At 51.5% G+C, this 14,942-nt stretch overlaps 1 protein-coding gene across 16 annotated transcripts in view; it reads left to right on the top strand.

Moving 5' to 3' along the window:
- SVIL (supervillin) overlaps positions 1-14,942 on the top strand; it is a 205,351-nt gene that overhangs the window by 119,038 nt on the left and 71,371 nt on the right. For 15 of the 16 annotated variants that reach the window (XM_058669655.1, XM_058669652.1, XM_058669654.1 and 12 more), the window contains 2 exons: positions 6,605-6,659; positions 12,940-13,031. Coding sequence is in view for 9 of the 16 variants with exons in the window: in XM_058669649.1 (XP_058525632.1) it covers positions 6,605-6,659; positions 12,940-13,031 (147 nt within the window). In the remaining 7 variants the exon portion in view is untranslated. The remainder of the gene's footprint in view (positions 1-6,604; positions 6,660-12,939; positions 13,032-14,942) is intronic. The other variant, XM_058669658.1, reaches the window with a different exon arrangement.

Genomic DNA, 14,942 nt, shown 5'->3' with positions numbered 1-14,942 from the left:
CCAGGGACACCTCGGGCGAGCCACTGGGCAGAAGGCCTGGTGGGGGACGAAGGAACCCAACTCCCCGGGTGGGAGGATTCAGCTTGTCCGCAGGGGACTCTTCCTGCTTTCTGGGAACAGGAGGGCAGGGAGCCCCCAAGCTCAGCAGGAAGTGATCCTGTGCAGGCACGCTTTTCCCATTGCCCCAGCCCCTTCCCTCCGAACGTCTTTCTGTGCGCCTTCAGGTGTCTGTCGGTTAGCACCCCTGAGCCTGGGTCTTCCTTTGGGGCACCAGGAGTCAGAAGACAGCAAATAAAAGCCAGGCAGCCGACAAACGTCAGGCATGTGCTAAATACGTTCATGCAAATGTCCACTGCTTCCGTGAGTTCTCTGATGCGGATGAGGAAAGGGCTGGGAGGGGCCGAGAGAAGTGTCCCTGTGACAGGCGCCGGGATCGCAGGCCACCACCCAGACGAAGCTGCTGCACACCTGGTGGGCTGCGCCCTGTGGCCGGCCCACGGGTGAGTGGCTGTGGTTATGTAAATGCACGGCAGTGCCTTTGGCAAAGCACAATGCTTGTTCTGCCCAAAGCAGGCTCTGGTTTGGCAGCAAGAGGGAAGCAGTAGGTGACCAACCGCCAGCCAGCCGGTCACCTTGCTGGTTGCCTGATTTAGGCAGTTGTGCACCTGGCCCCTGGGATCAGCTGGCGGGGCTGTGTCCTGCCAGAGCCCTGGGGAAGTGGCCTAGTAGGGCTCAATTAATTCTAGTGCCCGTGATGGCAGAAATACCCACTCCCTGGGCAGAGGCGATTCCCCATGTGGTTGGGAATCTGGAGGCTTCTAGGGGCCATGACTGTCCAAGGACAAGGACTTGCTTTGTCCTAGAGTGGTGACCTAGCTGACCGTGGTGGAGCTCCGCAGCCACACCCTTGACCCGTGACTCCTGCGTGCCCACTCACGGTGTACTCAGCCAGGCTTCCTGCATCCCATGCATTGATTTCTGAGGTTAAGGGCCAAGGAGATTGATCCGGGGAGAAATCCTTTATGTATGGCTGCATGCCGCCTCCCACCCCAGATGCTCAAGACAGATTGGGCCAGGGCAACGTCAGGAGCTGGCATTCCATGGGAGTCTCCCACGTGGGTGACGTGGAGGGTGCTGGCTCATCAGGCAGGAGAACAGAGAGAAGAGAGAGCAGCTCACTGCAAGGGCGCAGTCGGGGAAGCAGGACAGCCGGAAGCTGCCAGCTGGTGCAGCAGTCTGGGAGACCACCTCTGAGGCAGGGGGCTGCTCCGTCACCGCTGGGGACTCTCACCAGGGGCTTCCTGATTGCCAGGACTCCCAGTGGCCTGCACAGCCATCGCTTGCCGCCCCAGGGTGTGCCTTAGCAGGAAGCCAGATCGGAAGCAGAACCGGGCCTGGACTGCAGGTGCTGCGCTATAGGTTGTAGGATATGCGTGTCCTGTCTGGTCAAGGTGACCTGATGCCCATCCCCACGCCAAGGGAAGAGGCATGTCCATCTCACATAGGTAAGCGCTCGAAAGTGAGGCAGAGTAAAGAAAGTGCTGAGGGTGGAAGGTGTCTCTCTCTGAGGAAGCAAAGCCCCTTAAATTCTGTGGGGATGTTAGTTCCAGGTCTGCTCAGGCTCTGGGACGGGGATGGAGTCCGATTGCAAGGATCTGCCTCCTTGTGGCCCTTCTATAAAAGGGCATAGTCCTGGCCTATCTTTGGAGACTTCCAACTGCTCCTCCAATGCAGATACTGTGACAGTAGCCTCTCCACTGTGTTGTTTCGGAAACAATGACCAGAAAAGCTGTGTTCGATACAGACCCAACCATAGCCAGCATTCTCCCTCTGTTTGACTTATACCCTGCAGAGAAGGTGTGGGCCCATGTGTGCAGTCACAGGATCTTCAACAGCAAGGATTTGACTCACAGGCCCCCGCCGTCTGAGACACCGAGTCTTTCTCCCTAGGGATCATTAGCTCTCGCTTCACGATTAGCCAGAAACCCAGCCGTGAGACTCTCCAACATGAGGGTCCATGTGACGCCCTCGAGCCTCGAACTTAGAGTCACCCACGGGTATCCTGGGGAGGGGGCGGCAGTCTACCCACACTCACAAGACGAATTTCCGGAGCTGGGCAAGCCAGCCTGGCTTGCTTTCAACACATCTGAGAAATTCTGACGATTTCATCTTTCTGAAGGCTCAAGTCCTTCTGCCTTTTTTGTCCCCACATAAGCTGCCTGTTTTAAATTACCTCGCGGAGTGATGTCATACAAAATCCCATTTGCAGACCTGTCCAGAGCGTAATGACAGCCCTGCACCCCAAATACACAGACAGCATTGGCGGTGCCCGTGGTGGGGTCCAGGGGGGACGAATTGGGCTTGGATAAGAAATCTGGGATGTCTGAATGAGCCATGTGTGACAGAGGAGACTAAGTGGCATTCCACGGTGTGCTGGTCCCGTGTCAGGCAGCTCTGGCTCGGGGAAGGGACTCGCATGCAGATGTTAAATCCGCTGAAGGCGATGAAAACTCCATGGACAGCTGTTTGTGGCGTGTGACTAGGCTTTCCTAGGCTGGGGCAGGGTACCCTTCACTGCGGAATTTCAGTCCGGCCGTCCCCTTAGTAGAGTGCGGGAGAACTCTTTCATTTCTGTGGCACTTTCTTAATTTTGGAACTTGAGTTTGTGTCAGTAATTCACAACGCTGCGTGTCCAACACACTGTGGGTCACAATGGCGCACTGCTCTCTATTTCCTGTGGTTGTATGTTTTCTTCGAAAGGCAGAGAGAGAGAGAGAGAGAGAGAGAGAGAGAAAGGAGACAGGGAGAGTAAGAGAGAGAATTTCCATCCCCTGGTTCGCTCCCCAAACACCTGCAACAGCAGGGATTTGTCCATTCTGGAGCCAGGATTACACAACCTCATTCAGGGTTCTCACAGGGTAGCAGGGATCCAAACCCTTGAGGAGCCCCCTTCCATCGTTTCCCATCTGTCCTCAGGGCACAGGCTGCTCCTGGGCAGGGTCAGAGTGGGTGGATGGCCACCCTGGCTGGGCCACTCCATCAGCGAGAGACCTGAATGTTGCCCTTGGGGCCGAGGTACTGGATTCGGGCAGCCCTGACTCAGTTCTTCCTGGTGATGCCACTTACAGATGTTGGCATCTCAGTCGCCCATTCACAGGGTTGCTCTCGGGCATCCAGGTGCCCCCATGAGCTGCCAGGACTTGGGCTGTGACAACACTATAAGGCTCATGTCCCTCCAGCCTTGCTCCAGATGTCATAGATCTGTACCCCTCCCACAAGGCATCTAGGTATGGGTGTCTACAAGGAACGTAAATGTTTGAGTTGATTTGTTGCGCATTGAAAGACGAGCACTTAAAAAAGAGAGATTTATTTGTGTTTATTGGAAACAATACATCAATCAGATATACAATCAATACAACAATCAGATATACAGAGAGGAAGAGAGACTGAGAGGAAGATCTTCCATCCTCTGGTTCACTCCCCAAGTGGCTACAATGGCTGGAGCTGAGCCGATCCGAACTCAGGAGCCAGGAGCCTCTTCCGGGTCTCCCACGTGGGGATGCAGGGTCTCAAGTGCCATCCTCTACTGCTTTCCCAGGCCACAAGCAGGGAGCTGAATGGGAAGCAGGGCCACCAGGACATGTACTGGCAACCATATGGGATCCCCGCGCAGGCAAGGCAAGGACTTTAGCCACTAGGCTACCACGCCGGGCCTGAAAAATGAGCACTTTTAAGATAGGAATGGGTATTAGTACAACAGCTAAGACGTGGCATGGGATTCCAGCATCCTGTGTCAGAGTGCCCGGGTTCAAGCTGCCACTGCATTTTGGATTTCAGTTTCCTGCTAATGCCTCGGGTCCCTTCCTGCCACGGGGAGACCTGGATAGAGTCCTGGGCCCTGCATGACACACCTGCCCCTGCATGGCGATGCTGGCGTCACAGTGAGAAGATCCTGTGACTTTGTTGTCAACCTCTTGTCTGCCCCAATCCGGTGATTCACCTCCTTGTGGCCATCCCCTTCCTTGTAAACAACGCTATTTCCCTCGATTCTCTGGAAAGCTCCCTTTTGCTGGAAAGTTGCCCATCTCCAATGGTTGCATGTTTTCTGGAAATTGCATGGCTTGGGCCCAGCAGCTCAGTTGTTGCATTTAGAAATAAACAGGGTGCAGTCTGATGCATAAAGCTTGGCTCGGCAACTTCTGTCTCCAATTAAAATGGTTGAACCTCTAGGCCTACGGGGTCCTTTTTCTTCCCACTCTTTCACTCCGATGTCGTTTATAAATCTCAGCTCCTGAGTGTGAGTTTTCAGCTTCCTTGTTAGGTGAAAAATATTTCATTTGATTTAGCCAAAGCCATACTCAGAGCTGCTTGGGAGAGTCTGTAGGCAGTTTCTCTCCCCGCTAACACCCAGAAAGTCTATTTTTTTTTCTTTTGTGTGTGTGCTTGTTTTTAGGGAAAAGGGGTGTTGGTGTGAACACTATGGGCGTGGCTCAGTTGCTCACCACTTCACTAAAGCACATGTGTGGGGGTTTTGTGACTGTGCAGGGCTCCCAGGCATATGTGTCCCAGCCCCCAGCCCCGTCTGGGCCCACATCTCCAAGCCTGGCTGTAATCTGATTATGGGGTGTGAGCTGGTTTAGCCTGCAGCTTCTTCCTGCTCTGTGTTCACCACACGCTCAAGGACACAAGTGTCTGATCGCTGCAGCCTTGCGCTGAGAAAAAAAAAGTCTCAACCCAATTTTGCCGAGACGGGCCCAAGGCCATTCATTCATTGCCGGTTGAGACGTAGCTGTGGTGTGGGCTTCGGCGCTGAACCTGCTGCAGCCATGCTCAGAAACCCAGGGATTTGCAGCTGTCTGGGAACTTTCAGATTCTCTGAGCAGCAAGGTAAGGAGAGAGAACCTGCCCGACGTGCTGTTAGCCGCACGTTGTGCAGTCCGATGGAGGCCCTTGGTGCTCATAGGTCACTTTTCAGTGTCCCAGGGAGGTCCCAGACCAGCTTATACTGGACCCTCCTAAAAGCAGGATTGTTTTTCCCGCCTTTGGCAAAAGATGCTGCTCCCACCTCAGGGGCGCTGACTTCCGCACAAATTAACTTGGACCTGCCTGACGTTGGAGGAAATCCTGGCCGTGGCTGCCCTGTCCCAGGGATATCCTATGTCTACACCAAACGCTGTGTATACTAAATAGTTTCCAGGAGGCAGTGGGAGTGGAGGCTTTTGTCATGAACTGTGTGTGTGAGATAATTGGGAATGAAGTATCATCTTGTCAGGGGCTCCCCCGCCATCAGGGAGAGGAAAAAGCAAAAATCTGTACTTGTGCTTTAACTGCGGAAGCGGGCTGCTGGAGTCAGCTAAGTGAAATGCAGAAGTTGTTTCGGAGCCAGTGTGGCTTGGTTTGTTTGGTGTGTGTGTGTGTTTCCAGAAGTATCTTGCAGCACTGTTAGGAACGGGTGGGAACGATGCGAGGCTCTGGCTGGGGGTGTTTTCCTCTCCCATTGCTGTGGCTGCTGCTTTAAACTCCCAACAGGATCCTCGTCTGCTTGGAACAGCTGTCATTAGCATGACAGCTTGCACTTGTGGCCAGCCCGGACCCCCACATTCCAGCACCAAGGATGCCTTCCGATGGACAATGAAGTGTCTGTTTCCGGGTGGATTGCTGCCCCTTTTCTGACCCCCCTCCCCACAGCCTCTGCCCCTCCATGGTCCCCAGTAAGAGGCACTTCCTTGGGGAGGAGATTTCTCGTGGTTTTGCTAATGGACCAAGGGTCCCCATGCCAAAAGCTGTAAGCCACATTGCTTTCCGTGAGACTGGTGGTAAATTTCATCTGTGCCTGCTTATGATTAACTGTTCACTGGGAATGTGTGTGCGAGCATGTGTGTGCTTGTGTGTGTGTGTATGCATGTGTGTGACTATGTGAGGGTGTGTGACTGCGTGAGGGTGTGTGACTGCGTGAGGGTGTGTGCGTGAGGGTGTGTGACTGTGTGAGGGTGTGTGTGTGACTGTGTGAGGGTGTGTGACTGTGTGAGGGTGTGTGACTGTGTAAGGGTGTGTGTGTCTCCTGGATGAATTGTTAGCAGCTGTCTTCACATCACATATATCTTGTCTCTGAAAAATCAATGAGAGCTCATTTTGATGTGTTCCAGTCTCTATTTTGAAGTCACAGCTGAGATGTCCCCGGTTCCTCAACGAAGCCTTCTTCTATCCCCCTGTAAGACATCTCAGGTGTATCAAGCATGGGATTTTTGCACCATTTACCTGGCCTAAAATTGCCTAATTTCTTCTTTTATGTCTATATACCCTGGTGGCTGTAACACATTTGAATGACAACATCCAACTAGGTCAGAATGTTTCTGTAACCCATAGAGTGTGTGGAGACTACTTTCCAGGAGAAATTAAACAAAACATTTCCTTGCCTGTGGCTAATTAAATGTAGCATTTCCTTCTTAGAAGGTGTCATTTTCGTGTCCTGATTTCGTATCTAGTTAACCCTGTCCTTTGCCTTCATTCCTAGGTGTGAGGGGGTCCAGGAAGGTTTGCCTTAGGAATTCCTTTGCCTTTCAACTTGATGATTTCCATGTCTCATTCTTCCCTTTCTCCTTAGATTTCAACAAGAACTTGAGTTTCCGTGGATTTCCACACCAAACAAAAGTTCTCAGGTAACAGTGGTCTTTGCTTGGGAAAACGGGCATTGAAATTTTGAAAGGATTCCATCAGATTCCTAGCTCATGCGTTTCAAGGCTTGCTAAGGTGTTTTCTCCCCCACAGTGTGGTCTGTTAACATAGATGAAGCAGCTTGCCTTAAGAGGCAAGGCCTGCTCAACCAGGAAGGACAGCATGCCAGCATGCCACGGACTGCTTTGATCCTCACTGCTCACACCTGCCTCTTGGCTCACACTATCGTTTCAGTGACCTGTGCACCAAATGGGGAAACTATAGGTGCTTTTTTATACTTAAAAAAACCAAATTTATTTATTTTACTTGAAAGACAAGAAGATTTTCCATCTGCTGGTTTACTCCCCAAATGGCCAGAGCTGAGTCAGTCTGAAGCCAGGAGCCAGGAGCTTCTGCATTTCCCACGTCAGGGTACACTTGGCACTTGGGCCATCCTCTGCAGTTTCCCAGGCCACTAGCAAGGAGCAGGATCAGAAATGGTACTAGCCAGGATCAGAGCCAGTGATCATTTGGGAAGGTGGTGCCACAAGCAGAGGAGTAGCATACTGTGCCACCCTGCTTATTTAAAACATGGTAAGAATACAAGAGTTTAACCTAACCCCCTTTCCCTTTTTCTCTCTTTCTCCTTATCCCTCCGTTCACCCATCCTGTCTTCCTTCTTCCCTCCCTTGCTTTCATCATCCACCCATTGGTTCGTGTGAGTCTAATTTTACCACTCTCATCTCCACCTCAGGGGGCTGTGAGTGCTAACTTTCCTGACCCACGTACTGACAGTGAGTGGCTGGACCAGCCAGGGCAGCCTAGGAGGCCCCTGTCACCATGTAGTTTAATGCTCCAAGTGGAGACCCTAAGGATTGCTAGCCGTGGATTGCAAGGTGGACTCATGCCCTGACCTACCCTCCTTCCACTCCGGGGATCCTCTCCCTAAAGCATTCACCAGGAAGAGCTGGCCTCCCGTGAGCATTCGCATAAAGCAGGGGGTGAACCAAGAGATAGAAGATCTCTCTCCCCCTCTCCCTACTTGCCTCCCTTCCTCCATTTTCCTCTTTCTCCCTTCAAGCACAATGAAAGTAAAAAGAATACTAATATGAGAATCTTTCACAAAAGTACTTGGAAACTCATGCCACATAAAAAAGTGTGCATAAATGTTAATCACTTTTGCACCAAAATAAAGTTAGCACTTAACCCTCCTTTTTAAAGTCCCCATGGCTCACCCCACTCGGTAACCCAGATGAAGGTAGCAGGAAAGTGCTCTGCACTCGCTTCTAAAGACCCCCCTACCCCCTGCTGTCCCCACTGTCCCCCTTGGTGCTATGAGACATTTAAGTAGGTTAAGGGGACACCTTGGGAAAAGAACTGGCCCTGGAAGCTGGGCTGATGGCACATCACACTACTAGAGCAGAGAAAGGAAGGTGGAGGGGGGGAGTACCAGTTGTGAGGAGCAGGTGATGTAGGAGCAAGGTGTGGCCAACTCTGCAGGCAGCGCACCTGCTGTGTGCTGGCACCCTGCTGGCTCCAGGACTCTGGGCCACCTGTATTTGGTCAGCCGTGGGACTAGCCAATGGAGTAACTCTTTCTGAGTGGCCCAGAATTCCTTTCCAGGAAGTCATGCCTGGTCCAGTGTTGCCGCTGTGCTGGTCAGCACCCTCAGGGCAGGAAAGTTCAGGGACGATAATGGGGATAATGGGACATTTTGCCTGGCTTTCACGAGCAGCCTTTACAGCCTTGGCCACATTCTTGAGGGAGCACCAGCCTCCCCACCCCTTGTCCCGCCTCTCTGCCTCCTGAGGGTCAGGGAGGCAGATGGCCTGGAAGCAGATCAGGAGCAGGAGCAAGCTCAAGGCAGCCGTGTGGACTCCTGGTTATTACTTAAGATGCCGTTTGGATCCACCTACAACCCATCCCTGTGAATGAATGCACACTCTGGGAGACAGAGCTAATGGCTCAGTTGGTTCTGGTCCCTGCACCCATGTGGGAGAGATGGAAATGAGTTTCCACTCCTGGCTTCTGCTTAACCCACAATGTCATGGGCATTTGGGGAGTGAACCAAAAAATTGAAGATTCTCTCTCTCTCTCTCTCTCTCTGCATTTTAAATAACTTTCTAAATAGTTTGTCTTGACGCTTGTTAATATAAAAACTTATTGTGTAAATGTATTGAGATTTCTTAGCATTTTCACGTAAGAGGTGTTTTCTGATTATATTCTATTCCAAAGATGAAGGGAGGGAGGGAGGGAAGGAGGGAGGGAGGGAGGGAGGGAGGGAGGAAGGGGCTCATAAGTTGCTAGGGAACGCATGCCTTTCTAGTTTTTGTCAGTATTTGTAGCAATTTATTTTGCTGGCTCTCACACCAATATACATGAAGCATGTATACAGTGCCCTTTCAGAGAAACCTTCCCATACGTTTGACTATCTTGCAGTAGTCATTGGGTTTTCATAAAAGACTAGTTTATTTGAAAGTCGGAGCTACACCGAAAGGAGACACACAGAGAGATCTTATATCTGGTTCACTCCCCCACATGACTACCACAGCTGGAGCTGTCAGTCCAAAACCAGAAGCCAGGAGCTTCTGCTGCCTTCCCAGGTGCATTAGCAGAGAGCTGGAGGGGAAGTGGAGTTTCCAGAACACACGCTGGTACCTATATAGGATGCCAACGCTACACTACAATTCCCGTTGATTGGTTTTTTAAAGCAAGTTATAGAAAGTAGTGCTTTTATATAAGGGAGCATTTAAATGAAAATATTTCAGTTCATCTGGAACATATGAACAGAGCAGGAAATCAGGAAAGAGAAAAGCAGAGGGGTGTAGTTGTACTCAGGGGCTGGGGGAGATGGGCTGTAGGTCGTGGGCCCATCTTCCCAAGGGCAGTGAGCACACAGCTGCAGCTCAGACCAGGAGTGGAGGCAGAGCCTGAGAATGCCTGCAAGGAGCCAGCTGGGCAGAGGGGCAGGGGCTCTCCTAGCAGAGGGGGCTTCCCAGTGCTTCCACACAAGGGCGACTTGCACAGGCGCTGGTGCTGGTGCTGGTGCTGGTGCTGGGGTGCTGGTGCTGGGGTGCTGGTGCTGGCGCTGGCGCTGGTGCTGGGGTGCTGGTTCTGGCGCTGGTGCTGGGGTGCTGGTGCTAGGGTGCTGGTGCTGGGGTGCTGGTGCTGGTGCTGGTGCTGGGGTGCTGATGCTCGTGCTGGGGTGCTGGTTCTGGCGCTGGTGCTGGGGTGCTGGTGCTAGGGTGCTGGTGCTGGGGTGCTGGTGCTGGGGTGCTGGTGCTGGGGTGCTGGTTCTGGCGCTGGGGTGCTGGTGCTGGCGCTGGCACTGGTGCTGGGGTGCTGGTGCTGGGGTGCTGGTGCTGGGGTGCTGGGGCTGGTGCTGGTGCTGGGGTGCTGGCGCGCTGGTGCTGGTGCTGGGGTGCTGGTGCTGGGGTGCTGGTGCTGGCGCTGGGGTGCTGGCGCTGGTGCTGGGGTGCTGGTGCTGGGGTGCTGGTGCTGGCGCTGGGGTGCTGGCGTGCTGGTGCTGGTGCTGGGGTGCTGGCGCTGGTGCTGGTGCTGGTGCTGGGGTGGCTTGTTTCAGGAAAGCAGGTGCATGTGTGCGCACAGAACCTGCAGTGAACATGCACAGCAAAGTGCTCAACACCAGCTAATCTTTCCACCCCTTGAGTGTGTGTGTGTGTGTGTGTGTGTGCGCGCTCGCGCGCCTCTTAATTCATCTGAGAGACAGAGTGACAGAGACTTAACAACCAGAGCAAGAGGTCTTTCATCCACTGGTTCACTCCCCAGAATGTGTGCAGTAACTGCCAGGGCTGGGCTAGACTGAAGCCAGGAGCCTGGAACTCTACTGGATCTCCCACGTAGCTCCAGGGACTTACACCACTGTGCCACCCTCCACTGTCTTCCCAGGGGCATTGGCAGGGAACTGGATCAGAAGTAGAACAGCAGAGACTCAAACTAGCACTCATATTGGATGTTGGCACCACAGTAGCAACTTAACCCACTTCACCATAATACCGGTGGAATACCACCTTCACTGGACTTTTGATGAAAAGAGGAAAAGACAAGTATAAAGATGTTTGCTGTTATCCCTGTCTAGGGATAGAGTTCCACTTCCAGCTTCATCCAGACCAGCCCTGTCTGCCCCCCCCCCAACCTCCGCACTTAAATTTGCATTTAAATCTCCCATTAAGGTGAGATTCTCCTGCCTGACTAAGGAGAGTGCAATTTGGGACTGATTGCTTTTTTGAAAATTAATGCCAGGCACCAATGAAAAAAAATCACTGCCTTGCAAGTCAGATTGGAGGCCACTCCAAGCTTCCTTATGTCCTAGGTCCAAGTGGAGAGTAGTTTGCAAGAGCCCATTATTCTCAAGCCGGTAGGAAGTAGGTGAGAGCAGGGCTTTTCTGTGTCGATGGAGAGACGTCTCAAGCTGTGCACACACAGTCGGGAAGGTTTCAAGGTGCTCTCTGCTCCAACAAGGTTCCCTGGCGTACCGTGTTGGGAAATGCACAGACTTCCTTCAAGTTGAGTGCACGTGTTGGAGGTTGAGCATCCGTGCGCCTGCTTAGATGGAATCTACAGCCATGTCCCCCTCTGTACGCTCCACAGGGCAGACCCACACACCAGAACCTCAGCACCACCACCTACGCTCCCCAGAGTGGCAGTGGGGAGGTGCTTAGCGTTAAATTTGCCAACCATCCATGAAGGAACACATCAGCCGAGTATAGAAAAGCATACAGATGGCCTTTATTCAAAGAATCTGTTCACGGGCCTTTCTCACCTGTGCAGCGGAAGAGAGACGTGAGAAGGGGGCTGCAAAGGAACAGAAAAGCAAGGAAGGAAGTGTGCAGGGGGTTTTAAACCCCTCTCAACACAGAAGCTGAAGCAAGTGTCGCTTTGGTCCTTATTAGGTGTGGAATATTGGTTTGTGTCCCTCATTGGCAACAGTGTCCCTAGGACCATCCCCCATCACCTGTGCCAGCATTTTTTTTGCAAGGCTGTAGGATGGGGTGCACAGCCACCTTGGCACATCCATGCCTGCTGTCAGAGCAAGCCGTCAAGTTGAATCCCATCCTTGGACAGACCAGGCAGCCGTTTCCTCATGGTGAACTGAAGGTGGGCCTAGTCCAAGAAGCGCTCTTCTCCCAGCTGCTGTACGCTGAGAACTCGCACCACGTAGACGTGCTATAAGGGCCAGGTCAGTGAAGGCGGTGGCGAAGCAGCTTAGCAGCACGCTGAGCCCAGCATGTGTCTCACGGGATCTTACAGCAACAGTTAAGATGTGGTCAGGTTAGCTGCATAGTGGTTGCGATGCCTGGGTCCCACGTTGGAGAATGTGGGACAGGTTACCCGCTCCAGCTTCCAATTCTAGCTCCCTGCTAATGCAGACCCCGAGAGGCAGTAGTGAGGACTCAAGTAATTGAGTCCTTGCCACTCACATGGAAGACTTGGATTGGATTCCCGACAACCCAGCTCTGGGGAGTGTGGGCTGTCTCCGACTCTCACATAAATGGAACCTTAAGAAAATACTCTTCCTGTAATATGCTTAGCATATGGGGAAAGCACCCCAGTGAGAGCCCAGGACCTTTCTCATTCTGCCATTTCTGCTCCTCCTTTCCTTCCACACATCTCTCTGAGCTGTCAGGTCTCTTCAGCCGAGCTCCTGGTTGCTTGGAGGAGGTATCTGCCTCACTGGTGTCATCTTGTCGCCGGAGAACAGATGCTGACTCTCTGAGGAAGAAATGAGAACAGAGAGGCTGAACGATCTGTCCACACCTAACACAGCTTTTCCAGGGTCTAGAAGAAGCCATCAGTGAAAGGCTTAAAATTCCCTTGGCAACAATGTTTCCCTCACCTGGTAATGCAGATGTGGTTGTTGGCTCAGCACACACACACACACACACACACACACACACAGTCATAATCAGCTCCTATCAGCGAAGTTTCCAACTCATTTCCCACAATAAAGCTTCCACTTGAGATCGACACTCACCTGTTTTAAAGTGTTATTGATTTGCTTATTAGAAAGGCAGAGTTACAGAGAGGAGGGGAGAGGAGGAGAGACAGAAGCCTTTCATCCACCTATGGGGGATGCCAGCGTGGCAAGCGGAGGCTTCACTTGCTACATCTCAGCATCGGTTCCGTCCATCACACCACTCGCACCTGTTTAGCTTGAGAGCTTCAGCACACAGGTGGTAACAGCTCCAGCACCTCTGGGCCCTGCACTTGTCCACACCCTAGCCAGTGGACGTCTTAGCACTTCATTGACGGAAGGACTTTCAGCTTTCAGAAAGAGTGCTGCCCTGAAGATAAAGAACAGCTCCCGAAGCACAAGCGAGGGATTGATGCTAAGCTTCTAGCTGCACTTCCGAAAGGTGAGCCTTTTCTTCTGCTGAATGGTTTGCTGGTACCCAGGCCTGTGAGTACCGTGGAATCAGCATTTTCTTGGGAATCCTTGTTTCTCGATAAACACTCTCTGCCTCCTTCGGGGAGTAGCTGTGGTTCATATGTGCTCCCTTCCGCACCTGCTCCTTCAATTGGAGGTGCTCTCAGCTTTTCATTGGAGGATGGCTATGGCTGCACATGGGACTTAGACTCAGCCATTGTCATGTGGGGTGGGCACCTGAACTATGTACCAAGCATCTTACAAAATACATCCACTTATCAGGCAGTGTTACCTAGAAAGGTTATCCTAATTGAGTGTAGAATAATTTTCAGAAACCAAAGATGATTTTATGTACGAACTAGGGTTATGTTTCTGACTCAATACGATCGAGCTTGCATAAAAAACACCCGAGTCCATCCTCTCCCTAATTTCTTCTGAATTCTCTCTGATGTTCATTTAGTTTTGTTCCCTCTGAATTATGGCAGGCATATCTGGAAAGACACAGGTAATGCCAGCAAACTCTTCAAAAAAGATTCATTTTATTTTATTTGAAAGGTAGAGTTACAGAGAAAGAAATCTTCTGTCTGCTAGCCCATGTCCCAGGACTGGGCCAGGCTGAAACCAAGAGCCAGAAGCTTCGTGTAGGTCTCCCCAGTAGGTGCAAGGGCCCAAGGATGTGGGCCATCTTTTTCTGTTTTTCCAGGTGCATTAGCAAGGAGCTGGATCACAAGTGGAGCAGCCAGGACTTGGACCACTGCCATATGGGATACCTGCGTTACAAGCTGTGTGTCAACCTATGCCACCACATTGCCAGCCCCAATTTTTTGCTTCTCCATCTTGTATGCTAATGATTCAGTCTGTTAGCTCTTAGCAATTTCATTATGATTTTTTAAAGTGAGCCCAGTGCAATAGCCTAATGGCTAAATTCTCGACTTGCATGTGTCGGGATCCCATATAAAGTTCTTATGCCAGCTGCTCCACTTCACTTCCAGCTCCCTGTTTGTGGCCTGGGAAAGCAGTGGAAGATGGAGCAAGCCCTTGGGACCCTGCACCCATGTTAGAAACCCCAAGGGGGCACCTGGCTCCTGGCTTGGGATAGGCTTAACTCCAGCCATTGCAGCCATTTGGAGAATGAACCAGCAAACAGAAGATCTTTCTCTCTGTATCTCCTTCTTTCTGTATATCTGCCTTTCCAATTAAAAAAAAAATCTTTTTTAGAAAAAGTGAGTATGATTTAGTTTTAATGACGTGGACCTTTCTGTTTGTGTATAAATTTGCAGAAGTACCTATGTGTTTAGGGAGGGATTTGTGCTGATGTGAAATTGAGCATTTTTCCCCCATAGAAACTTCATCTAACTACGGGTCCCGAACAAGCAATTGAGGGATAAATGGCTCCGACTATATTGAACTTGGAGTAGCAAGTTCATTGAGGGTTTATGAACTGGACCAAATCTACTCCTCTGTCTCCTGAAACAGTGCTGTTAGCACAAAGCACTAAGGTGTGGAAGTCATGGATGGGTTTTGTTAAACTACCATGCGGGACAACTACATCCCGTGTCAGAATGCCTGGTTTAATTCCCAGGTACTCCACTTCCAGTCCAGCTTCCTGCTCATGCACACCCTGAGAGGCAAGTATCCCATATGGGAAACTTGGAGAGTGTCCCTGCTCCCAGCTTAGACTTGGCCCCATTGGCTATTGTGGGCATTTGGGGGAGTGAATCAGCAGACATAAGATCTCTCTCTGTGTCTCCCTTACAAATAAGCGAAGTGCAACATGGAGACTTCCTCTCTCCCTCTCTCTCTCTCTTTTTAAGATTTTTTTAAATTGGAAAGTAAGACTTACAGAGAGAAGGAGGGACAGAGCAAAAGATCTTCCATCTGCTGCTTCAGTCTCCAAGTG

Source organism: Ochotona princeps, chromosome 10, assembly GCF_030435755.1.
Source record: "Ochotona princeps isolate mOchPri1 chromosome 10, mOchPri1.hap1, whole genome shotgun sequence".
NCBI classification, from domain to species: Eukaryota; Metazoa; Chordata; class Mammalia; order Lagomorpha; family Ochotonidae; genus Ochotona; species Ochotona princeps.
Note: the sequence above shows the minus strand (reverse complement) of the source record. Positions and strands in the feature narration are given on the sequence as shown.